Raw genomic sequence first — 27256 nt, forward strand, 5'->3', positions numbered from 1 at the left:
TCCTTTAAGTCATCTTAAATCAATTTATATCTCATGACACACTATCTGTACGGCTTTTATTTTTTTGTGGCTCCAGACGTATTTGTTTTTGTATTTTCCGTCCAATAAGGCTCTTTCAACATTTTAGGTTGCCGACCCCTGAAGAGCAACTGAAAAGGAAACAAAAATTCTTCAAGTGTGTGTGTGTGTGTATATATATATATTTATTTATAGCGACCCCGAAAGGGAATAAGCGGTAGAAAATGGATGGATGGATGGATATATATACATATGCATACATACATATATACACACACACACACGCACACACACACACACACACACGAATAATTGTTTTCTTTTCAGTTGATCTTCAAAATCATCAGTGGGTTGTAAACCTTCAAACCACATAAACCAAGATGTTAATGTGATTACACAGGTTATTTTCAAACAACTTTTTACAAATGCTTTTCAACATCTGAATAGTAATTTAAACTTTCTACATAATGTTTTAACTTTGAGCAAAACATGACTTTATCCTTTAAACTTTGCATTAATCTTTTTTATATTTAACTTTAAACATATTTGCCATTTTAGCTTCAGCTTTAAACTTTTACATGTGCTTTAAACAACTTGCTTTTAACTGCTCAAACACGGTATGCCAGCAATGGTCAAAGGTAAATGCAATGATGCAGTGCTTCAATTTCAACCCAGCAGTTCAAACAAACTAATGAAGAGAGTTCAGAAAGAAAATGAACACGCTTGCAGGTACAAGTTAAGCATATTAAACAAAGCATTTCGATCGTCATTAAATGAAGAAGAATATTCACCGACCATTGGTGTGTTTGGAGAAACATGTTGAGAGGATCTTGCGGTTGTGGCTGCTTGCTGTTCTTTCATCCATGGAGGTTGTTTGGGGAATGAGTGCCTTCATTTATTAATTTGGCGGTCATTTTATCTTGGCATTCTGGGAATTGTAGTTTTCACTGAATTTGACCATGTAGGGCAGGGGTAGGGAACCTATGGCTCTAAGCCAGATGTGGCTCTTTTGATGACTGCACCTGGCTCTCAGATAAAGCTTAGCTGACATTGCTTAACACGGTAAGTAATGAATAATTCCGCTGGTAATCAGTGTCAAAAATAACGTTCAAAATATAAAGCATTCTCATGCATTTTAATCCATCCATCCGGTTTCTAACGCACCTGTTCAAGAAGTGGCATTAACAGTAAGAAGTATTTTATTTATTGTTGGTTAGCTTCAGAATAACAATGTTATTAAAAATAATTAAACTTATTATACTCTAAAAAGGCTGGTCTTACTTAAAAATGCACGCATTTAGTTGTATTCAGTGTTAAAAAAATATATTGTATGGCTCTCACGGAAGTACTTTTTTAAAATATTTGGCTTGTATGGCTCTCTCAGCCAAAAAGGTTCCCGACCCCTGAATTAGGGCATGGATTACTGTCACTTCTGAGTTTTTAACTCCAGTGTGTATATATATATATATATATATATATATATATATATATATATATATATATATATATATATACACACACACACACACACACACATACATACATATATATATATATATATATATATGAGGAAGTGGCTGGGCCTCCCCCGCTGTTTCTCGGACACAGGTCTTTTCGGCAAGAACATTCTGCAACTTCCTCTGAAGTCCATAAATCTGGGTTCCAGGCAGGAGAGACAAAGCTGTGAAGAGTGCAGCGGTGACTGTCCGCACTGGACGAAAGTGGAGGGCCCAGGTGGAAGTGGACCAAGCTATTTCGAGGCTGAAATACAAGGAGATTCTGGGAAGAGTCCAAGACAGCCGGGCATGACTGGGCTGGGGGATACCAGTCCAGTTCTGGTCCAATGCCACGAGACAGCAGAGGAAGGCCATTGTGGTGGAACATAACACCTCATTGGCTGGTTCTAAGACAGGATCGATTGAGTCAGTTTTAATTAACCAAAAGTGCATCTTGAGTTTTCATCATCAAGCTTTATTTCTGAAGAGCTTTTCATACATAAAAGAAATGCAACGCAAAGTGCTTTACAAAGTTAAAAACAATACCCCGGTGACCCATATGCCCTGTTATCTAATACGTACGCACAGATACCAAACAAAAACACAAACAACATACACACATAAGTAACTATGTGGACCAATGATTGCATGGCTGAGTACAGAGGAGACATGTGAGTAAACACTATCACAGGAACCATCTTCACCAGGAGGTCATCAGACTATGGCCATCAGGACGCTGACACAAAAGCCCTCCCACAAGCACGGCCGATAACCCCTGAGGCAGATGGCTCAGCTGAGGAACGTTGGAAAATAAAAATAATATAACTTGTAAAATAGTAAGAACCTTGTGTAGAGATAAAGAATAAAATACAATTAAGACATATGAAGGTTAATAGAAACAAATATATATATACACACTAAATAAATAAAATAAAATCTTGCATAACTAATAGGATAAAAAGTAAAATAATAAAATAAAATAATTAATATCAGTTAAAAGCCAAACCAAAAATGTGAGTCTTAAGCCTGCCCTTAAAAAGCTGTTCCATTATGGCATCGTTCCATAATGATGGAAAGATGCCATCCTGTGACTCTGTGTCCTGACTTTGGGAATAATTAGGACATGAGCGCCAGAGGATCTCAGGGCCCGGGAAGGTTCATACGGTAAAAGCAAATCTGAAAGATAAGAAGGCCCAATACCATAAAAAACATTTATAAACCATAAGAACCTTAAAACTGATCCTGAAACACACGGGGAGCCAATGCAGAGATTTTAATGTGTAATGTGACGCAGCAAATTTTTCTGCACTGAATTTTTTTTATACTGGATTTTTAAACACTGACTTTTCAAAGGCTGAATTTTTTTACGGTGAATTTTCAAACGCACACATTTTGCTACCGAATTATTTTCACTTAATTGTCAGCATAGTTTGATGTTAAAAAAATGTTTACAAAATTCAAACGCAAAAAATACAGGTACCTAATTTCATATAAAAAGGCAAATTAACAGTAATTCTGATTCCCCTCTTTATTATCATCCATTAGTGGCAAGTACCGAAACATTTTGCAATTTATAATGTGTGAGGCACATTTAGGGTTTAAATTTGGATTGGGCTTCTAGTATTTAGTGTGTTAGCTTTCTTCGTAGGGAGGGTTCTGGAGCAGAATCTAATCCGGTAATAACAAAATCACAAAAATAGTCACTTTTATTGCAAATATTGGTCCGAATTCAGAGGAGAATGTCAAGCTAGCAGGAAGGTTTGGAGGGGTAGGAGCAAGTAGGCGCGGAATCATGAGGTTAAAAAATAGTGGCAATTATTTGTCAGGTATGTACTGTATGCGTCTTTTGCACACTAAGTTTTGCATTGACAGTGTCCGTGTAAACAGACAGCTGAGTGTAAATTGCACGGCAGTCAAGTGAGCGGATATTGGGTTTTATGTGGGAAATGTCTCACTCCATGCATTTTCTGCATCGTTTTAAACTGCGATTGAATTTTTTCACTTAAAGCATTGTAGATTTAGTAGAACAAGTTAAAAGACAAACGGTGAAGTGAAGTTACTTTTCTGAGGACATATCTAAAGAGATGATTGTCCGTGTTACCCATCATCATACAAAAACAAAACTCTAAAGGGTTTCATGGCAAACTAGGTGACATGAAATTAAATACTTGAGAAATATAACTGCATTAAATGTAGTGCATACATTTGTAACAAAAATAATTGTTGCAGTAAAAATGACCGATCTCATGAGAGCAAACCAAGGGTCAAGTTGATTCAAAGACATGCATAGTCCTTTGTTGCCCTCACTTCTGTGACATCATTCTCACAAACTCTGTAAAGACATTGAGCACAATTTGAATTAGTCTCATGTGTTGCAAATTCCTATCAATTTGTTTTCATATTATGTACAGTCGTCCCCCATATACCACGATTAATTGGGACTGGACAATAAACAAGTGTACTCAAAGTATGTTTGTTAATAATGAATCCAATATTTTCATTGTTGGAGCATAATGAACTGTTTACAACCTCCTAAATATTTATTTTAACATCATTAGAGCCTTCTAAACATGAAATAACATCAATATAGTCATCTTTCACCAATCTACAAGCTTTGAGTGTGCTCTACTGTAGATTAATTATAATATTCATCCTCCAAGCGCCATTGTTGTCACCCGGCCACTACAACACAGCCACGGCATTAAAGTACTTTGTCACATTCATCTAAGTTAGAACTTGGATTCCATCTGTTGTTATCAGCATTGCGTACGCTGCGTTGTCATTCTACACCGCTAAAGCCACAGCTGATGATAAAGTCTATCAAGAAGTTATTCTGCCAAAATTTGGTCAATTTGAGATGTTTGACTGAATGAATTGATTGAAACTTTTATTAGTAGATTTCAAAGTACAGTACATATTCCGTACAATTGACCTCTAAATGGTAACACCCGAATAACTTTTTCAACTTGTTTAAGTCGGGGTCCACGTAAATCAATTCATGGTGACAATAGATTAGCGCCAAGATTAGCCAAAGTGTTGTTGACATTATTTACCTTTAACCCGGAAACAAAAGTCCTGATTGGTGAATTGATCGCCGCAACATAATAGAACAAAATACATAAATAAAACATGGAGATTATGCTATTTTTAAGTTTTAAAAATGATGTAGCGAGGGACGACCGTATTTCTCGTGTTGCTGTTTGTTTCTCACCCTCAAAGTCGACAGTTCCATCCCCATTGCGGTCAGCTTCCCTCACCACCGCGTCAATTTCCTTCTTGCTGGTTTGCGCGCCCAGCAACTTCACCATGGCGTGCCTCAGCTCATCGGAAGTGATGCAGCCATCGCCGTCAATGTCAAACTGCGAGACAGAAACCTACAGTTATTACAAAAACTCTGCCGCACAGGTGCTTTGGACGACGAGAGAGCGAGTGACCGCATCGCAACAATTTTTTAAAGTCACTGTATTGGTTCCCAGTCCGTTTCAGGGTGGCTTTTAATGTTTTGTTTAGTTTTTAAATGTCTTAATGGCGTTGTGTCTTCGTATCTACCTGACCAAGCTGTTAACATCCTGAGGACCTTTTATTTTTATCAACTACCAGAACAAAGACTCATCTGCGGAACACTGCTGGAGAGCTTCAGGACCGGGGCCAGGCTAAATTGGGGCCCTAAGCATCATCGGTCACACTTTCATTCATGTCAAACAGTTTTTATACGTTTTCAATGAAATTTCAATTGATTGCTTTGTACTGAAACATATTCACAGGAAATAAATTGTTCAATAATTTATGTTTTAGTGCAAAACAACACATAACAAAATGAAAACACATGTTCTTTGGACAACCTCGACTGAGATTGGATCACTGTAAATTAAAATTAGCAGGCCAGCAATAATATTATGTGCCACAGGAGACAAAAAAGAACATTTGGAGAAATGTGCCATTTCATTCTTATCTATGACGAGACGGTAAAATTTGATAAGAAGCGCCCTGTTAGTCATTAATTGACATTTTACATGTACTTCTTCAGGCCCCCACAGATTGTGGGGCCCTATGCACAGTGCATGTTTTGCTTATAGGGATTGGTGGCCCTGACTGTTGATACTTTTAGGTTAATGTGTAAGGCACACCTTTTTATTTATTTTACTGATCTTTTAAAACTTTTTTGGTTCTTGATTTTTTTCCAATTGTTATTTTCCAATTTATCCTCATATCTAGTGTTCTTACTATTACTATATTTTTATTTATATTTTATTTTATCTTTACATAACATTTTAAGATATTTTCCATATTTTTTCAATTAAAAAATATATATATTTTTTGAATTATCAAATGACGCAGCCTATCAGGAGGCTTCTTAATGTTGCTTTGTATCTAAACATGCTGCATAGCTTTTCCTATGCTTTTTGTGCACGTCGCTGCTGTACTGTTTTTTTTGGTGTTTTCCCTAATCAAGGGGTTTTTACCTGCACTTCGCCGGCTCTCTCTGCATCCTGGAGACCAGGTCAACACTGACCGTAACAGCTAAACAAATAATGTTTTAATTGAATGTAGACAGGGTAACGCTGCCACTCACGATCACAATCATTTAAACCGTTAATCACCAACAACCGGAAACGTGGAGACAAAGCTCACCTCTCTGAAAGCTTCTTTGAGTTCTTTTAGACCAATCATGCCTGCCGTTTCAGCCAAGAGTTTGGGGGTCATCAATTCCAGAAAGTCCTCAAAGTCCACTCGTCCTCCCACTGTCATGATAAATGTTTGGCATGGATAAGCTACCAGCTAGTAATTAAAATACTCGGAAAATAAAAATTGAAAGATATTACGTTTGCTCGTAAAGCTCCATTTAACACCTCTATTGCAAATAAGCAATCCCCAATTAGATTTGGATTAAACAGCTGTGGCTGTAGACAACCTCCTGGTGTAGTTTTTATTACCACTACGGGATGGAAATACAGTAGCTGCATTAAAAGTATGATGACTGTTCGACATCCAGCAGCTTTATTTACCTCTTCATGAGTTTTAAAACTGTTACATTTGCCAAACTTTTGTTCACAATCAACTCATCAGCGCTGTTAATGCTAGCCAATAAAACATTGGTTCTGTTGTTGCTGCTGTAAAATATGAAAATGTCAAAGCCTTTACTTTCCCTTGCACTCCAAATGTATTATTTGCGTAAAAATAATACATTGGAATTAACACCCTCTCTTCACTTGTTGCCTGCTTCCAAAAGCCAATTACAGCATTTATGTTAGGTACTCTTGTTATGTCAGTTGGTGGCAACATACAGAAGAAAAAAAAAAAATCACAATATAAGCTTTTCTTAATCACGTTACTTCTGTATATTATGAACAGTTATTAGGAACTTCAAAAATATTATCTTATTTCAGTATATGATCGCAAAATGTAAAATAAGTCAATCATAAAACCTTAATCTTTGGTTATGCCTGACAATATTAAATCAAATATAAAGTATTTATTCCTTTATACCGACAATTTTCAGCACTGTTTCACATAAAAATATTGTCTCACTCAGACAAAAAGCGATTTATAATCTTATCTTTTTTTGTGCGTAACGGATGAGCGATCATATGCAAACGAGAGCATCAAAGTGTGTAAAACACACTTCCTGCAAATATCACTTTACATAAACTTAGTTTTAGTCATGCATCCATTTTTAGTTCTATGTCATCAGAAAAAAACTAAGTTTTTTCCTACGGCACCCATAAAACATAAGTAAATATTCCAACATTTAACAAAATAATACACAAGTAATGATATTAGCAATTGCATTAGATGTATTACTCCAGTCGACATTACTTACAGTTCATGTTGATGTTTTGGCTGAGTTGTATCAGTTCCATTTCGGTTGGCATGTAACCCATGGTCCTCATCAGGTTACCCAAGTCTTTACAGGTTATGAACCCATCTTTGTCTTTATCAAACTCCACAAATGCCTCACGTAACTCTAGAGGGCATGCAGACATAAGGCCAGAGTATAAAAACTGCCCATTTTTGTAAATCATGGGAGACAGCAAATGAAAAATGGATTACCTTCTACCTCCTCGTGGGTGAGGGTTCTCTGCAAAACATTAAAGGTGGATGTTGAAAATTAAAAGCAAGGTTTAAGGCGTTTTCATAGTAGAGGTAAACTTTTAAATAGTTCAGGACATGACTTAAAAGCGTTATGAAACATTATTGAACAGGAAATGATTAAACTTAAGAGATAGTTTGATGTCAATAAATTATCATTAAATGTAAAAAAATAATAAATTAATGATTTTTTTTTTATAAGAGGAAAAGGGAGGAAGCGATCAAACTGTCAGTAGATGGAATTGATATTGAAAATGTTTCTGTACTTAGATTTTTAGGAGTGATACTGGATCAAGGTCTGATATGGAAATCTCATATTGCACATGTACGGAAAAAGATGTCTAAAATTATTTTTATATTAAATAAGGTCAAATATGTGTTAGATAATAGGACAATGTGTATATTGTATTGTGCACTTATATTGCCAAATATCAGCTACTGTGTGGAAGTGTGGGGGAACACATAAGAGTAACATAAAGGCATTGTATCAACTACAGAAAAGAGCTATAAGGATTATTCAAAAATTTGATTATCTAAAACACACTAACATATATATTAATTCTACTGTATTGAAACTACAGGAGCTAGTAAAGTTACAGACATTATGTGTTATGTTTAAGGCTAAAAGTAAAACATTACCAGCAAATTTACAAAAAATGTTTGTCATCACTTCTGAGAATGAAGAGCATAGAAAAAAAGGTCATTTCAAACATCAGTATTCAAGGACAACTTTAAAACAAATGTGTAAATCAGTGGTGGGGGTTCAACTATGGAATTCTCTTTACAATGAGATAAAAGACCATAAAAACGTATTCCAATTGAAAAAAATATATAAAGACAGAACAATAAGATCATATGGACAGCCATAAGTGTTTACATTTTGCTTTTTATTTATTATTTTAGTTATTTTTTTGTCTGGTTTTGTATCATCCTGTGAGGTGTATATTACTTTTTTTTGTTCCGTTTGTAGTCCATGAAGTTTTGCAGTTGTGTGTTTTTGTGTGTTTTGTTTGTTTTCATCATATTTGGATGTATTTGCTTGGTTTTCATGCAATCCATTAAGTAAGACTACGTATTATGTTGAAGGGGGCAGGAAAATAAAAGATTTTCTTCATCCTGTTCCTTCTCAGGCATTGGTGTGTAAATGTGTGTTTAGTTCCTGAGGTTTAATGGTCTATTGATCAAAGATGCACATGATGAATGGCCTTCCCAAAGTCATGACTTAAACATGTGGGCAATGCTGAAGAAACAAGTCCATGTCAGAAAACCAACAAATTTAGCTGAACTGCACCAATTTTGTTAAGAAGAGTGGTCAAAAATTCAACCAGACGCTTGTGGATGGCTGCTAAAAGCGCCTTATTGCAACTTGCCAAGGGACATACCAAAGACTATAAAAATGAGACCAATTACCCCCCTGCTTTGCACTCGGCTTCAAGGGTTGGAATTGGGGTTTAAATCACCAAAATGATTCCTGAGCGCGGCGCACGCTGCTGCTCACTGCTCCCCTTACCTCCCAGGGGGTGAAAATGGGGATGAGTCAAATGCAAATTTCACCACACCTCGTGTGTGTGACAATCATTGGAACTTTAACTTTATATCGTTGTCTTGTCAGGTGCCGCCCCGCATGGCTTTGTTAGCTGTGGGAGCCCTCTTTTTTTTTTGAGAAGAAACACACTTCAAATGTAAATTATTGAATGACAAGGCGCTTCACATTAAATTATACCCTGAGGCACTGTCACTGATTAGAACATGAAGACAAATTTTGCCTCATAACTCTTGGTGGCACGTGTGGTTAGGACTAAAACTGCAGAGTAGAGACCTTGTGTTCAATTCCATGTCAAGGTATAAATGATGTTAAGTTTTCAAATTGATATTTTAATGATGTTTAAACTGTTTATTCCATTAAATGACAGCTTAGGAATTAAATAAAGTGGATTGTTAATTGTGTTGCTCAAGGTAATATTGTTTATATGCTGCTGTATACCCATGATTTCAGCCTTTCAAAAGCTCCTCTTGGACCACCACATTTTTGACCTCAGTATTTGTCAAATCCTGGTTACGGCCCTGCACTAGACTAGTGATTGTCAAACTTTTTTCATCGAGTACCACCCCAAAAAAACTTGACTCTGCAAGTACCACCATGACAATCGACACTGAACTACAGTAGCGTAGTAGGCCTACGTATTCATTAAAAACAATACAGAGGCTTTTTTTAACAGGTATTTTTGGTCACTGTAACATTACACAGTTTGAACAGTAACACTGTTTAAAAATAAAAACACTGCACTTCAATCCAGTGTTTCTTTGGCGCACCACTGATGGAGCCCGTGTACCACTACTGGAACATGTACCACAGTGCATGAGAGTGCTGTCGGAAATGATCTTTGACTAGTTTTTTTGTGGTAGTTCTTTAAAAACAGCAGAGCACTCGTGTAACTCTGACAAACTAAATAGACCAAAATGTCTACTGTAGAGGATGTTAGTTCTCTGGAATATACAAAATAAGAATAATACTGGATGGGAGTGTTCGGCTTTCTGGAAATGTGGCCCCAAAATCAATCTAGTTTGTCTATTCCTGCTGTACAGTATGTACCAAGATATTATTTCTGGACACTTCTTGGTAAATGTTATATAAAACAGTACTGTATTGACATTTTGTTCCAAAAAATAAATAAATAAATAAAATTAGATTTTTTTTGTTGTATGGTTAATAACAACATATAACAACTCCTTATATCTGAGAGCTAATGTCAATTTGTAAGAAGACTCCACAATCATTTTTCTATTTAACACTTCCGGATTTGCATAATTTCAAAATAGGAAAAATAAAAACAAAAATATAAATTACAAAAAATATATATATATATACACATACATAAAGTATATATATATGCATGTATATACATATACAGTACATATACATATATGTATCATAGATTTGCATTTTTTAAAATAATTTCCCCATTTTCATATGCAAGTCTACCATTTGACTAATGTCAATACAGGTGAACAAGTAAATTGTACAGTAAGCCTACAGTATAAAAAATTAGGGGTAACGGTGCCTGCATAAGATTACAATATACAAGTCATTTTTTTATATAATATATGTGCATACCTAAAATAGCAATCCTAATTAACATTTATTAATATCAATATTACACAAATTTAGCCATAAACACAACCCATATTTCTGCCAAAAATGTATTAATTTGCACTTTCAGCTTGTCTCTTTGAATATTTTGCTCGTAATTCTTTGAAATATAACTTACTTGTCTCCTCGACGCCCCTTTGAGGAAGATGCAGGCTTGTTTCTGGCTCATGTCTGCTTTTGTAAAGAAAAATATATTTTAAAAAGCATGTATTTTATGTATGTATGTATGTCTTTATTGAGTGTGCGTATGTTGAGTGTCAAATGTGATCACTTGCTGATGTGTGTATGTCAGAGAGGAGGGATGAAGTCTCTGGTGGATTATCTCTGCAGCTTTGGTCTGGAAAATAAACATGGGCTTAATGATGTACATATACACATTTGCAATGTTGTGTGTATGGTGCACATTCAGACAGGGAATGGGAATGGGATTGAACAACTTACATTGAAAATTGATTTTTGTTGTTGAAAGTTAAAGAAGCTGTTTGCAGCTTGTTCAAAGTTCAGTTTTGTTAAGCCAAAAACGAGAGCCAGAACAGAACATTCAATATCTTTCACAAGTACTTATCACATTGAATAAAAGAAATGCGTGTTGGCCTGAGAAAATTGTTTGCTGTTCAGGCTTGTTACTCAAGAGACACAACTAACAATTTGCAGTCATGCTGTTATAATAGCTGAACCGCTATATATTTAGCTAACAACACACAAAGCTAATGGATGTAGTAAGGATGTAAAAGCTGCAAGATGGCGAGATATAATACTCACAAATATAAGTGTCCTGATACAACTTTTTCACTTCAGATATGATACAAATATTGGAACCTTGAGTATTGACCGATATGTAGTAATTAATAAATTTTTTCGGACCATAGGTCGCATCGATTATAAGGCGCACTGCCGATTAGTGGGTCTAACTTAGGGCTGGGCGATATGTCGAGTTTGTAAGACATCTCGATATATTTTTAAACAAGATATGAATTAAGAAAATATTGCAGTATCGATATAATTTATTTCACGTTGAAATGACCAAACGCTGCTTATTTGTTGTGTTCCTACCATGAATTGATTAACGTGGACCCCGACTTAAACAAGTTGAAAAACTTATTGGGGTGTTACCATTTAGTGGTCAATTGTACGGAATATGTACTGTACTGTGCAATCTACTAATAAAAGTTTCAATCAATCAATCAATCAATCGATCAATCGATCAATCCTTGTTCTCCCCCCGCTCCCCCTCTATGGGCTACTAAACACCTCCCCTTCCTCCTTCCAAGACGTGCTTGCTCGTATAAGAACATCCATGATTGGTTGGTTGTTTACTATGATGAGTCATGATTGGTTACAGACAGGCCAATCGGAGGCAAGATAGGGCGGGTCATGGAACCAGGAAGGGAAATCACAAAGTCCCTCCCTGCAACTGTATTTATTTATCTGAGTTTGCTATATTTTGTATTTTTTTGCACAACAATGGTATTTATTTTACGTAGAAATAATATTTTTCTATTTTATTTATGTTTCTTTTCTGTGCTGATAATACCCTTCTTGACTAACTGAGTTAATAAAAGTGCCACTGACTGTTTACAGTACAGTTGTCATTCACTTCAATTTCAGTGAATATCATTTAAAAAAGAATATTTTCATATGTATAATTTCACCGAAAAATATTTTGACTTATATATTGAATATCGGGTTTAAGTAAAAAAGATGTAGGAGTGACATTTAGATGTTAGCTTTGCGCAAAGAAACGACCCGTAGGACTGCTTGTGTCAGAGAGGACATTTTACATGCAAGCCAATATCATCCAATACTTGTTTTTTTTTTGTACTGATATTGGACAGATAACAATATCGAATTGGGCCACCACTGGAAAATTATCGCCGGAAAGGCATCTGTTATGGTTATGGAGGGAGTGTGAACGGTACAGACCACAAGGGGGCAAAATAGCTCTGATTTATCCATTCTCTACCACTTGTCCCTTTTAGGATCGCTGGGGGTGCTGGAGCCTATCTCAGCTGCATTCGGGCGGAAGGTGGCGTACACCATGGACAAGTCGCCACCTCATCGCAGGGCCAACACAGATAGACGGACAACATTCACACACTAGGGCCAATTTAGTGTTGCCAATCAATCTATCCCCTATGATGTGTGTGTGTGTGTATATATATATATATATATATATATATATATAAAAAAACCAATATATTAACAAGGGTTTGGAGTGTGATAAAATCCAAGGGAGTGTGTGTGTGTGTGTGTGTGTGTGTGTAAGACTGTGTGTAAGACTGTGTGTGTGATTTACTGCTGAGTGTTACCGTACCGTTGAAGGAGAGTTGGGACAAGGCAGATCTCGAAGGTCCGTGAGACAGGCAGGTAGTCTGACGGGTATAGCGAGGCGTGTCCAGAGCGGGGGTCGAGGATCGAGGGAGGCAGTCAGAACCCAGAGGGGGTACAGGGAAGTGAGATGCACAGCTCACTTCCAAAGGGACGGAGGATAGGTACTTGAACAGCTGATTTACATATTGGCCCCCGATAGCAGGTTGAGCAGGCTTTTGAAGGCAGTCCTATGATCATCAGCTTCAGGTGCGCTGATTGCCGGTGAATGATTGCATCTGCCAGCTGCAGCAGTGCCGACACAGTGCGGTCGTGGGCATGCCCCGAGGTCCGCTCTTGCAGGCGCAACTAGCAGAGCGCACAGATGAGAGCGCATTGGAATGAGTCCTGGCCGTAACAGCAGCTGCGTAACGGTTGCAAATAGCCTCTTTATTATGTATATCTAGCAATGCTTCATATAAATCACATGTTAAACTTTATTTACTGTAGTTCTTTAGTTGACACGGATGCCTTTACTCCTAACTCAAGTTCCACTACTTTTGTTTTTACTGTGAATATCTGGTGACTGAGCTGTCGGTTATTTTTGCCGTAAAATCCAAAGACATTTTTTCTCACAGTGTACACAAACATTTTTGGGATAAATGTTAAACGCACTACTTCTATTTGGCAACAGTTTTATCTTAAGTTCCCTAACGCAAGGGTGTCAAACTTATTTTAGATCGGGGGCCACATGGACAAAAATCTACTCCCAAATGGGCCGGACTGGTAAAATCTCGGCCCGATAATTTAAAAATAAAGACAACTTCAGAATGTTTTGTTCGTTTAAAAATAGAACAAGCACATTCTGAAATTGTACAAATCATGTTTTTGTTTTTTTTACACTTACATGTTGCGGTAAATAGTATTCCACCTTTGTCATTATTTATATTTTCTGAATAAACTATGTGATAATGTTCAGCAGTCAACTTATTGGTATTAATTTTAAATCCATCAAGATAAAAAAAAAAAAGTAAAAATCTAATAACAGTATGTTATTTGTGCAGTTTGATCAATTTCCTCAACTGATGTACTAACATGTGATTTATTTTGTAAATATGTAGCATCATCTACGAAGATACAAAGAATTGCTATTGAGACATCCAGTGGACATATTTAGTACAGCTGTTTCTTTCATTCTGAAATTTCAGGTTAATTTTTATACTTAGCAAACTCATCCCACGAGCCGGATAAAACCTGTCTGCGGGCCTGATCTGGCCCTCGGGCCGTAAGTGTGACACCCCTGCCCTAACATGTATTTTGAAACTAAATTTGATGTTCAGATAACCTTTTGCAGTTGAGGTAAAGGGAATTTGTTGTCGAAATAGATTAGATGACTAATCTGGATTTTTGTAAGATTAACATGTTATATTTTTAGATTATTTGCATGCGTTAATGCCTATGTGTCAAAGTCAAGGCCCACGGCCCAGCCCGTAAACAAATGATCTCTGGCCCCCGGGATGATATTTGATTAGTATTAGAACCGTCCCGCAGGCCACAGCCCCCTGCTGCGGTTTTGCACGCCCCAATACTCCAGTGTTGGGGCTGGGAATTTTCAAAATGATCAAGTCATAAAAATGGGGTCCCACAGTAAATTTTTGAGGTGCCGCTTTTTTGTAACCATTTTAAAAACAAATGTAGCTGAGATAGCGCCCCCAAAAGGGAATAAGCGGTAGGAAATGGATGGATGGATGATAAATGTATGCATTAAGGTTGTACGGTATACTGCGATCAATAATACCGCGATACTAATGAATCATGTTCGGTACTATACTGCCTCTGAAAAGTACCTGTGATGTTATAAGACTGAAACGCCCTCAGGAAGAGGTGCTTTAAGACATGGCTCTATTGTAGCTGAGATAGGCGCCAGCGCCCCCCGCGACCCCGAAAGGGAATAAGCGGTAGAAAATGGATGGATGGATGGATAGATAGCTAGCGGCTAACGTCCATGTGCCGTGGGCAGTGTTTTAGCTACTTCTAAATCACTAATCCTGGTCTCAATGGCGACAAATAAAGTATGTTTCTTACAAGTATCAAATATGTTTAACCTACCCGTAGATTGTTTGTTAAAATAAAGCCAATAATATATATATATATATATATATATTTTTTTTAATGCCATGATTTTACGGTCCAGGGCACAGATAATCCTCCATTTGGCCCCTGACCTCAAATGAGTTGGACACCCCTGCATAAATGCATTAACATTGACATCTCTAAATATGACGCTTTTTCTAGCCGTATTTTATTTGGAGCTTCACCCCCATTAATATTTTTCCAACACAGAAGGTGATCAGAACGCCATTTGTTTACACCCGAATGGAATGCTTACGTGGGGGATTCGGACTATGCTAACAAGTGGAAATTGCTGTTTTGCATGGAAACAGTTCTCAGTTGATGGAGCTAAACTATCCTTGGTCAGGCACGCCCTTGTCGTTTTGGAGTATAAATATTTGGGGTTTTGGCACTAGACTGGACTAGATCTGACCAAACTAAGTCCATGTGTGATGGACCCGAGTGGTAAAAATATTAAAATCTAATACAGTTGTTGCTTAAAACCAATAAAATTGTTAATATAAGTATTAAGAACCCAATGTAGTGAGAGCAGCTGTCCAAAATAAGGAAAGATGATTAACCGGTTCACAATTTATTAAAATACAATAAAAACAGTCACGTTGTTGATGCTAAAATACCAGATGGTACAAAGGTGATGGGCGAGGGGCCAACAGGCGTGTGGGTATCTTGGCTCCGCTCCCTTCCACGGCGTCGTCCTGCACAAAAATTAAGGGAGGCAGGCCACGGAAATAAAATCGACAAAAACCATGGAGACGCTGACGTCACACTTACACACAAGGAAGGGTTTCCCCTGCCTTTGCTGTAGTTCCACGTCCAGGTGTTGGGGCACGCCCACTCTCCTCGCCAGTCTCCGGTCACTCACGGGACCCACATGGCCGTACCCGTCCCGCTCCGCCTCCTGGTCGTTCAGGGGTCTCCGCAGGTCTCTGGGTCCAAATCGCCCCCTTGACCACAGAACCACCCAGCCAGCGTACGACGCACGAGCCTGCATGCCCACAGCCAAAGGCAGTTGGGTGTCCCCACAGATCCACAACAGTATGGCACTTACTTGGGCGGCAGAGTTTCCTCTGCCCCTGCCTGTTGTGGACGTCTTGGGGTTCGTTCCGGTAGCCTACGGGGTCTACTGCGTGGTCCGGGGGTTCCTTCCCAGCCTACATGCGTTCACTCAGTCGCCCTTGGCAAAGCCTGTTGATTCCTCTCCGTTCTGGCCAGAACCTGCCGTCCTCTCTCTCCTGTCGATCCTTCCTGCTGTCGATCCTTCCTGCTTGTCTCGCCCCTGCCTCTGTCACTCCTTCTCTTGTTGCTCCTTTTAAATGTGCAGTCCTAATGCTCCTCAGGTGCGTCCAATTTCCCGTGCCGTTTGATTGGGTACTTTGGTTGTTAGGGGCAACCAGCTAAAAGGGGAAATGTCTTAAAATACCAGCAAAGTCCACAAGAAGTAAAAACATGCAATTAAACAAGACAAATTCTAAAATGTACAAACATGCAATTAAAAATTCAATCAATTTCTAAAATGTTAAAACGTGCAATTCAAAATACAATCGAATTCTAAAATATAAAAACATGCAGTTCAAAATATAATCAAATCCTAAAATATAAAAGCATGCAATTTAAAATCCACAGCAATAAAACACTATAAAACTTGCATGGCAATGAAACAAACAAAAAATAAAATCCCCTACTTGTGTCCCATCACATATGTGCATGAACTGATGAAGCCTACTTGGATGAGAGGAGAAAAGTCTTCTCAGACAAACCAAACAGTCCAGTTGCAATCGATTGAACAACCTGAGATACAAAATACATGATAAACAGGGCCTTGATTAAAAAATAAAGAAACATTCTGTATCAATTCAATCTTTGGCAATTTTTTGTTTTCTGCAGGACTCCCCCTATTGTTGAAAAATATGAATTTATTTGATATTATTTTAATTATTTGTTTATTCAAGTGTTCTATCTAAAACATATCCAAGCAAGAATACATATTTGGTAGGTCCTGTATATTTGACTTATAAACTATGTTATACAAACTTCATGTGACTTTCCAATTAGCCCACGTACAGTACGCAGAGAGCTTCATGGAATGGGTCTCCATGGCCAAGTAGCTTCATCTAAGCCATAAATCACCAAGTCCAAAGCTAAGCATCGGATGCAGTGGTGTAAAGCACGTCACCACTGGACTCTAGAGCAGTGGAAACGCGTTCTCCAGAGTGATGAATCACGCTTTTCCATCTGGCAATCTGATGGACCAGTCTGAGTTTGGAGGCTGCCAGGAGTACGCTTCATTTCGGACTGCATTGTGCCGAGTGTGAAATTTGGTAGAGGAAGAATTAAGGTGTGGGGTTGGTTGTTCAGGAGTTGGACTTAACCCCTTAGTTCCAGTGAAAGGAACTTTGAATGCTCCAGGAAACCAAAACATTTTGGACAATTCCATGGGATGGCACTTCAAGTTCATATGTGAGTAATATAGTATGTGAGTCATCTAGTAATATAATGTACCTAAATGCAATTGGTCTTTACTTAGTTGAGCCGTTGCTTTTTTATTAAACAAACAAAAAAAAATGGTGATTTAATGATTCAAAACCATAAGAGGTGTGAATGTATGCATAAAAAATATGTGGCAAATAAAATCGGTTACAAAAAACACATGGAAAAATATAGATGCATTGTTTTTAAATACATGAATATTTGAATATATATAAAGTATATATATATATATATATATATATATATATATATATATGAATACAACAAAAGTATATATACATATATATTTTTTTGCCCTTTAAGTGAAGATATATGCAAAAAAAAAAAAAAAACTAACAAAAAAAACTGTCGAACCCAAAAAAAAAAAAGTTCTGATCTGTTAAGCTCTTTCAGTTTCCAAACACATCCTGTGGCTGCACCCCTGGGACACCACCTGCTGCTTTGAAACTGGACCCATAAAAACACATTCTCAATTCTCGCCCTGTTTTCCACACAAAAATAATTTGCGTGTTGAATAAATATTGTGAAAGTGTACTATAGATGTGCAAAAAAGTAGTAGGAATGTAAAATGAGCATCTCTTAGAAACAAGGTGACCATCTGTTGTTGGACCAACCATGCTTGACACCGCTGTTTTGCATTTGGACTGAGAGAGTTAAGATGACTGACAGAAAAAAAAATAAAAATAAATTCGCGGTTTTACTTTAGGTAAAACCAAGACTCATTTAACATTTGTGAGTGCAGAGGTCACGACATGAGGTTATTATTTTAGTTGTCCTTCCTGCATAAAATGTTTTCAATTGAACTAACTCCATCACGTCTTTATGGATCCCATGTTGGAACAGAAAAGGATATTCTGACATCCCCACAAAGTCGGAAACATTCAATTGTCTCAAAGAAGAAAATGCCGTCAGATACAATTTATCCTGAATTTATCGTAATCATCAATCAAGTACACAGTAATACATTATTGCTTGATTTGTATCAGTTTATTTCTTCTGCATTTATCAATTATTTAATTTCAGCTGCAACAGGCGTCTAACTCATTTTATGAGACTGAGCCACACAAAGTATTCACTTCAGATTCATGTTTTAGCCACATGTCAACATTTTTAACTACTTTTACCTGAGATATAGTAGACCTTAAATCATATTAATTTTAAAATTGCATGTACAAGTTGTATATTTTCAAAGTCTTGAGTCCCCCAGGAAATAGTTATTCCGCTTGCTTACAGGAAGTTGTTCGGTGTTTTGCCCAATGTGTTTTTTGGGCTGTCATTTTTGTGCTTGTGTATCACAACATGTTATGCAATAATGTAATAAATGTTCAACTCATTATGTCATAATGCCACATTTGTAGCTGAGATAGGCTCCAGCACCCCCCGTGACCCCGAAAGGGATAAGCGGTAGGAAATTGGATGGATGGATAACGCATTTTGTTAAAAACCTTGAAGCATTTTGTAATATATTTGGTAAATATGGTATAAGTTATTACAAAATGATTCATGGTAATCTGCATATTTACATTATTATTGCAATATTTTTAGACCAAAAATGCACCAAAAAATATGCTAAAAGTTTTGGAATGTGATTCTGGGAGTAAAAGTGTTTCTTTATTGTACCGTTTTTTTAAATAACAGTTTTTAGAGAGAATAAATATACATGAACACATTTTTGTGGAAGTGTACACCATTTTTTTTTTCACCCTAAGAGTGAAAGAGTTTTATTGTCATGAATGTATTATTTTTTTTTACTCCTGTGGGAAATTTGAATGTCTTAAGCAATGGTTCTTAAACTTTTATTGTTTTTATTTTTCACCCAAGTTCCACCTCAGAAAAAACTTGGCTCTCCAAGTACCACCATTATGGCCAACAGTAAAATACAGTAGCATAGTAGGCCTCAATATACATTAAAAAACAACAAAGAGGTTTACTTTAACAAGTATATTTGCTTTTTTTGGCCATTGTAACATCAAGGACAGTTTGAACAGTAACACTGTTTGAATATAGGAAAATAAAACAAAACTATCTTTGTCCATCGATGTCAGATTGGGTGGCTGATACCCGAACATATGCAGGTCATCCAAAATAAGATAATTTATTATCGTAGACAGCACTTGTTACAATATTTTTTTGTGTAGTGTATAATACAGTATGTGCGGGGAAAAATGATGCTAATAGTGCTGAAATGTGATCTTAAGAGTGAAATTGTTAAATTTTTTAATTTAAGTTTTTTTTTAATTCCATCATTAGACTTGAGAAAGAAAAATAAAAAAAAAACATATCTTAGTTGAACCTGAGAAAAACTTAAAAGAAGAAATACATCCATCCAATTTTTTTTTTTTACTGGTTTTCCCTTTCAATTGTAATACTTTAAAAGATCAGAACAAAAAACAAACTCCACACAGAAAGATCCTGAGCCTGGGATTGAACCCAGGACTACTCAGGACCTCAGTATTGTGAGGCAGACGCACTAACCCCTCTTCCACCGTGCTGCCCCAATAATAAGAATACATAAAATATATATAAGCTTGTGGGAGCAAACATACATTTTTTTTTTTACCTTGGGAGTGAATACAGTCCTATTTTTTTTACTCCGGTGGGGATATCTAATATCCTAGAATAATAAACATATTGATAGTATTATTTTAATTCATAAGCACAAATCTAAGCAAAGTCACTGTATCAACAATGAAAGTAGTGCAATAGCAGTTTCAATAAAAAAAGATAAATAGTAAACATGATTGTAAAATGTATTGCAGCTTACGTAATGAGCGGTCATCTTGCAGCACACCTGTAGTGCCACTGCATGCAAAGTGACCCTCCCACCATGCAGCGTGCTATAAAAGCTGCACACATTCCATCCCATCAGAACAAGTTGAGTACCAACCATGTTCCGTGTAGTTGTGCTGCTGTTGCTGGCTGCAGGTTCCTGTGAGTGTCACTGAGGCACACATGACCTTAGATCCCTTACATCCGATATATAATAACTTTTCCTCCGCAGGTGTCGAGTGTGAAGAGTTGACCCAGCCACCGTCTGTCACTCTGCAGTCTGGTCAGAGTCTGAGGATCGACTGTCTGGTGTCTTATTCTGTGGCTAGCTACGGCACAGTGTGGGTCAGGCATCCTGCTGGGAAAGGACTGGAGTGGATTGGGAATGCGTATACTGGCGGCACTGACTACAAGGACTCACTGAAGAACCAGTTCAGTTTTAATGTGAACCCCTCCAGCAAAACAGTGACTCTAAAGGGACAGAATATGCAGCCTGGAGACACGGCTGTGTATTACTGTGCCAGACATCCACAACAACACAAAGCATCAGCAGACTAGAACAAAAACAACAACACTGTGCAGCGTGACAAACATGTTCTAGTCACTCGTCAAATGGAATCCATCCATCCATTTTTCTACTGCTTGTCCCTTTTGGGGTCGCGGGGGATGCTGGAGACTATCTTAGCTGCTTTCGGGCGGAAGGCGGCGTACACCCCGGACAAGTCGCCACCTCATCACAGGGCCAACACAGATAGACAGACAACATTCACACTCACATTCACACACTAGGACCCATTTTAGTGTTGCCAATCAGCCGATCCCCAGGTGCATGTTTTTGGCGGTGGGAGGAAGCCGGAGTACCCAGAGGGAACCCGTGTAGTAACGGGGAGAACAAGCAAACTGCACACAGAAAGATTCTGAGCCCGGGATTGAATTTAGGACTAGTCAGGACCTTCGTATTGTGAGGCACATGCACTAACCCCTGGTCCACCGTGCTGCCCCAAAATGGATTCCAAAGAACTGTATTCACTTCTAAATCACATTTTTACGACGTGCCTAAATTTGTTAGCGACTGTTACCTGAGCTATGGTAGGCCCGGAGTTAATATATGTCTGCTTAGGCCGGGGGTCCTCACTTGTCCCTTCACACCTTTAGTCTTATTTTGTACAAACCCCGTTTCCTGATGAGTTGGGAAATTGTGTTAGATGTAACAAGATATTTGATGTTTAAACTCATAAACTTTATTTTTTTATTTTTGCAAATAATAATTAACTTAGAATTTCATGGCTGCAACACGTGCCAAAGTAGTTGGGAAAGGGCATGTTCACCACTGTGTTAAATCACCTTTTCTTTTAACAACTCTCAATAAACATTTGGGAACTGAGGAAACTAATTGTTGAAGCTTTGAAAGTGGAATTCTTTCCCATTCTTGTTTTATGTAGAGCTTCAGTCGTTAAACAGTCCGGGGTCTCAGCTGTCGTATTTTACGCATCATAATGCGCCACACATTTTCAATGGGAGACAGGTCTGGACTGCAGGCGGGCCAGGAAAGTACCCGCACTCTTTTTTTACGAAGCCACGCTGTTGTAACACGTGCTAGATGTAGCTTGGAATTGGCTTGCTGAAATAAGCAGGGGCGTCCATGAAAAAGACGGCGCTTAGATTGCAACATATGTTGTTCCAAAACCTTTATATACCTTTCAGCATTAATGGTGCCTTCACAGATGTGTAAGTTACCCATGCCTTGGGCACTAATGCACCCTCATACCATCACAAATGCTGGCTTTTGAACTTTGCGTCGATAACAGTCTGGATTGTTCGCTTCCCCTTTGGTCTGGATGACACGATGTCAATAATTCCAAAAATAATTTGAAATGTGGACTCGTCAGACCACAGAACACTTTTCCACTTTGCATCAGTCCATCTTAGATGATCTTGGGCCCAGAGAAGCCGGTGGCGTTTCTGGATGTTGTTGATAAATGGCTTTCGCTTTGCATAGAAGAGCTTTAACTTGCACTCACAGATGTAGCGACAAACTGTATTTAGTGACAGTGGTTTTCTGAAGTGTTCCTGAGCCCATGTGGTGATATCCTTTAGAGATTGATGTCGGTTTTTGATACAGTGCCGTCTGAAGGAATCGAAGGTCACGGTCATTCAATGTTGGTTTCCGGCCATGTTGCTTACGTGGCGTGATTTCTCCAGATTCTCTGAACCTTTTGATGATATTTTGGACCGTAGATGTTGAAATCCCTAAATTTCTTGCAATTGCACTTTGAGAAACGATGTTCTTAAACTGTTTGACTATTTGCTCATGCAGTTGTGGACAAAGGGGTGTACCTCGTCCCATCCTTTCTTGTGAAAGACTGAGCATTTTTTGGGAAGCAGTTTTTATACCCAATCATGGCACCCACCGGTTCCCAATTAGCCTAAACACCTGTGGGATGTGGGAAGTGTTGGATGAGCATTCCTCAACTTTATCAGTATTTATTGCCACCTTTCCCAACTTATTTGTCACGTGTTGCTGGCATCAGATTCTCAAGTTAATGATTATTTGCAACAAAAAAAATGTTTATCAGTTTGAGCATCAAATATGTTGTCTTTGTAGCATATTCAACTGAATATTGATTGAAAATGATTTGCAAATCATTGTATTCTGTTTATATTTACATCTAACACGATTTCCCAACTCATATGGAAACGGGGTTTGTATATTCTGGAGAACCACTGTCCTCTGCAGTAGATATTTGATTTTTGTCTATTTATTTGTCAGATTTACAGGAGCGCTCTGTTGTTTTTAAGGACATTCTACGAAAAAAGCTAGTCAAAGATCATTTCTATGACAGCAATTTAGTGTTGAAAGGAATCTGCAAAAATGTGAGTTACTCACAAGGTTTTTTTTTTTTAACTACACTCGTGGTCCACCAGTTGAATAATCCAAATGATGAAAAAGAGAGCTCAGTTATGTAAATCACAAGTTTGGACACCTGTGTTCTATGTTTGCTAGCAAGGTTAAAATGTCAATGCAAGGATCTGTCAATGTGTTTACGGTGGTTCGAGTTCCTCCATACAACAGGAGCACTCACTCTACTGTTTTTAGGAATTTGCTGCAAAAATATTTTTTTTCTCCCAAGTTTTGAACTGAACTCGGAGGCCGGAATGGTGTTATTGGGGTTGATTGGAAAGTTGAATAGAACTGAATTACACCATATTAAAGAAACCACACTTCTGCCAAACATGTTTTATCATCTGTGGTGTTTCAAAGTTTGTCTTTCAAAAGAGTGCTTTAAACGCCCTACACTTCGGACGCTGGAAGTTGCAGGTCAAACCACAGTTCATTTAACCTGAAGAGATTTGGTTACATTTAAATATTTACATTAATGCTGGATTTGAATTATTTATATATTAGACAACAGCAAAAGTCGTTGGTAAATCTAGTGCAAATTCAGCTGAAAAGATATTTGGTTGCACTATTGATGTTACTGAAAATGAGAGCAGAAAAGGTTTACTCTCGTTAATTCAAGCGAAAGTGATGGTGGCACCTAAATAAGATGTGAATACATTGGCCATTAATTCTAGTTCACTTGCTTGTCTGTATCCATAATTCATTTAAATCTAATCTCCTTAAAAGACACAATAATATAGGAATCTTCACCTGCAATATCCATCTATTTATTTCACAGTCACACTGCTTGAATTTTTGCCTAAAAACTTTGGTTTAAAGTTACCCTTAATCGTACCAGCAATTATTATTTGAATTGAATCGCTGTAAAATGAAATCATTTCTCAACCTGATAAAAATAGTTTTTGTTATTGAGTTTATTATAAACACATCTTTGAACGTTGACAAAGTCAACCGCATGAAAATCTGTCAAAATTGGGCAAGTTGTGATTCTTTTTCAAATACACAATACATTGAACAGTAAGAAACCAATGTGTACAAGAGGAAGAATGTGTGTGTAAACTGACAAAAAAAAAAGATGAAATATAATAATGTATTTTCATTATACTGTGTACATTCATAGACACTTAATGTCAGGCTGTTCTCCACCTGTGCTGACGTGTATAAGGTGTTCCGTCGTCTTTTGCGTCGCAATTTGTACATTGTAACATTTGTTTTATTACATGTTTATTGTTAGTTATTGTGTATTATTCCCCGCACAGTAAATAAGTAGTTAGTGGGACTGTAAGTTTAGACAGCATGTTGTGTAGTCAAGTACTCTTAACCGTTAATGACAATTGAGATTGCAAAGGTTTTAAATACAAGATTGAGTGCACAATTGCGACAAGAAGAATTTTCACTTTATTGTCGCGTGCGATCTTTATTATTAGGTAGTGGTTGCTGGGACATGAATCAGCTGCAATGCAAATTTTTCATGTGGGCAAGATATTCATTCTGTAATTATATTGATTTTTGTGATCACAGCTGAGGACACATCTTCTCAAATCTTAGGAAGTAGTAATGCTTAAGTCCGGGTCAGTCAAGTCCAAGTCGAGTTGCAAGTCTTTGATATTTTCAAGTTGAGTCCTAAGTCATCAAAATTGTGACTCAAGGCCACAACTCTGATCACAATAGAGCAACACCATTCAAGCACCCCTGCTGTGTTACCTGTGCTATTTTTTTTGTGACAAATATACACACTTTTATCAAACTCCAAAGTTTGACCGCAAAAGGCAAACTGACTTGAAATTTCTCATGCAGTTCAATGTGCTCTACAGTGGAAAAAAACAACTGCAACTTTATGGTGTGAAGCCAAATTGCCACAAAATTTGTTACAAATCTTCACGAGATGGACAAGGACATGTCTGTAAAATCTGACCAAGATTGGTTGAAAAAACATGTCAACCATTAAGCATAACGTCTTTGATGGGGCACTGGTGTGACTTAGCAACTTATTGCCCATAAGTCAGTGACTATTGATTATATAACTTTGAGGATATCTGTGTTAAATGTATGGGCAACACAAATATTATTCACAGTCACCTGATGGGGGGTTTTAATTATTTAATGTCAATGTATATATTATACAGTGACATTAGTTTCACTAACCTTAACAGATACAATTAATGAGAGACAAAGTTTAACCCAGGGATTCTCAAACTGTGGTACGTGTACGACTTGTACGCTAAAGAATTATTTCATTAATGTACAGTGTTATATTTTTCTATATTCAAAAACAGTGTTACTGTTCAAACTGTGTGTGATATTAAGTCAGGCCAAAATGATTAAATATACTTGTTAAATAAAAACCTGCCCTGTTTTTAATGAATACTTAGCACTACCACGCTAATTTATTTTAATGTTGATAATTATGGTAGTACATTGAGAGCAAAGTTTTTTCTGAGGTGGTACTTGGTGAAAAAAGTACGAGAACCACTTGTTCATCCAATAAAACAACCTGTCCAGGCAATGTTTTAGTCAAGTGTTTAAATTTCCAACTCTCATACAAGAACAAAGACAACTTAACCAATGCAAAAAAAAGTTCTACAAGAAACTGAAATAAAGTAAAACTTACTGCTTTGACTGAACTCTCTGGACTTTTCCTTGATGACAGTTTGACATTTAAGACTTTGGTCAATGTTTTAAGACATTCTTCGACTCTGTATGTCAGGGGTACCCAAACTACGTCCCGCGGGCCAAAATCCGGCCCGCGGGCCAAAATCCCAAGTTTAAAAAAAATATAAACAATTAATTTTGATTATTTTTTTAAATCTGTCCTTTCAATATTCATTTTTTAGTGCTTGTTACTCTGTCTCCTAGCCGCTCAGGCAAATCGTATTGTCTAAAAATACATTTTTGCATCGATGGAGTGCACACTTGATGTCATGTTTTCAGTCAATTAAGTCAATTAGTGCGCGAGGAATATGTGTATATTTGTGAAGATCTCTCTCTCTCTATATATATATATATATATATATATATATATATATATATATATATATATATATATATAAAACCCTTACAGGCTTATATGTTTCTATTGGCTGTTCCAAAGTGTCCCCAAAAAATATATTGTACACATATACCCTGCCAAAAATAATATTTAGCTTATTCCAAGTCTATGTTAAATATGAATATTTCCTACCTTTGTTTCTGTGTCCCAAAAAAAATCCTCTACTACATGCTGGACTGGGGAGGTTTTGGTATGGGCGTGTGTCACTGTGGTTATTACATGGGGTAGCACAGTGTTACACATCATAACAAAAACCTCTCATTATTCAAGCGGTGTGCACGCCCTCTGATGCACATTGTTAGCTCTAAAAGGTTGATACATATTTTCCCCAACTAAATCAGAGTCAACTAAATGACAGACTAAACTTTTAGCTCAATTAAAAACAAGTTTATTTTATACAAAACATTAACACTGTAAACATTAGATTTAAAACAAGTAATAACTTTGCTAAATTGTGAATTAAAACACACATGTAGTTGTTTAGTTTGCATCACATGGCTGGAAATAAGATGAGTTAAAGATATGCATTTTGTGGATTATAGATTCTTAGTATCACTAATCTGTAAAGACAAATTTTTGAACCTATTCTAAAACATTTTGGTAACTATAAATTTACAATAATGGGTATGCATTTGGGGTTTAAAAAAGCGCCATCATCCCGGTTTAGTAAATACCTTGCTTTTAATGTCACGGTTTGGTTCATCTTGGGGGCAGTAAGGGGAAAAAAAATGTGACAAAATTAAACTGCTTAAATCTTGTGTAGAATGCTTTAATGTTTTTTAAAAACATTTTTTTTTATCATAACTATTAATCTATTTGCAAATTTACTGGTACAATCTGGTTACTTTCTGTTG

At 37.1% G+C, this 27256-nt stretch overlaps 1 protein-coding gene and 1 gene segment (V, D, J or C); one reads left to right on the plus strand and one right to left on the minus strand.

The window, feature by feature from the left end:
* Positions 1 to 1968: 1968 nt before the first annotated feature.
* LOC133541817 (calcium-binding protein 5-like) lies at positions 1969 to 26616 on the minus strand. Of its 8 annotated transcripts, none has more exons than XM_061885436.1 (9): positions 26535 to 26616; positions 16878 to 16983; positions 11031 to 11092; positions 10874 to 10926; positions 7566 to 7593; positions 7336 to 7479; positions 6147 to 6256; positions 4726 to 4873; positions 1969 to 3846 (listed from the first exon to the last, which is right to left on the minus strand). In XM_061885436.1, the coding sequence occupies exons 4-9, from the start codon at positions 10922 to 10924 to the stop codon at positions 3818 to 3820; spliced, it is 510 nt and encodes a 169-aa protein (XP_061741420.1). In that variant the 5' UTR covers positions 10925 to 10926; positions 11031 to 11092; positions 16878 to 16983; positions 26535 to 26616; the 3' UTR covers positions 1969 to 3817. The 8 variants fall into 8 exon arrangements, with proteins under 8 accessions (XP_061741420.1, XP_061741423.1, XP_061741422.1 ...); XM_061885439.1 differs by having other exon boundaries at positions 11027 to 11092; XM_061885438.1 differs by having other exon boundaries at positions 10874 to 10929; positions 11027 to 11092.
* LOC133541816 (uncharacterized) overlaps positions 20568 to 27256 on the plus strand; it is a 35998-nt gene continuing 29309 nt past the window's right edge. Inside the window, 2 exon segments of the C gene segment in view lie at positions 20568 to 20613; positions 20684 to 20968. Of these exon segments, the coding sequence occupies positions 20571 to 20613; positions 20684 to 20968 (328 nt within the window).

This window comes from Nerophis ophidion, linkage group LG23 (genome assembly GCF_033978795.1).
Source record: "Nerophis ophidion isolate RoL-2023_Sa linkage group LG23, RoL_Noph_v1.0, whole genome shotgun sequence".
Taxonomy (NCBI): Eukaryota; Metazoa; Chordata; class Actinopteri; order Syngnathiformes; family Syngnathidae; genus Nerophis; species Nerophis ophidion.

What these genes read in the sequence shown, in the direction of transcription:
- LOC133541817 (XM_061885436.1), bottom strand. Translation starts at nt 10,924, where the DNA reads ATGAGCCAGAAACAAGCCTGCATCTTCCTCAAAGGGGCGTCGAGGAGA. An exon ending in CACCCACGAGGAGGTAGAAG is followed by an intron (nt 7,480 to 7,565) that starts GTAATCCATTTT and finishes CATGCCCTCTAG; the next exon opens with AGTTACGTGAGGCATTTGTG. An exon ending in TGGAACTGTCGACTTTGAGG is followed by an intron (nt 3,847 to 4,725) that starts GTGAGAAACAAA and finishes ATGTCTTTACAG; the next exon opens with AGTTTGTGAGAATGATGTCA.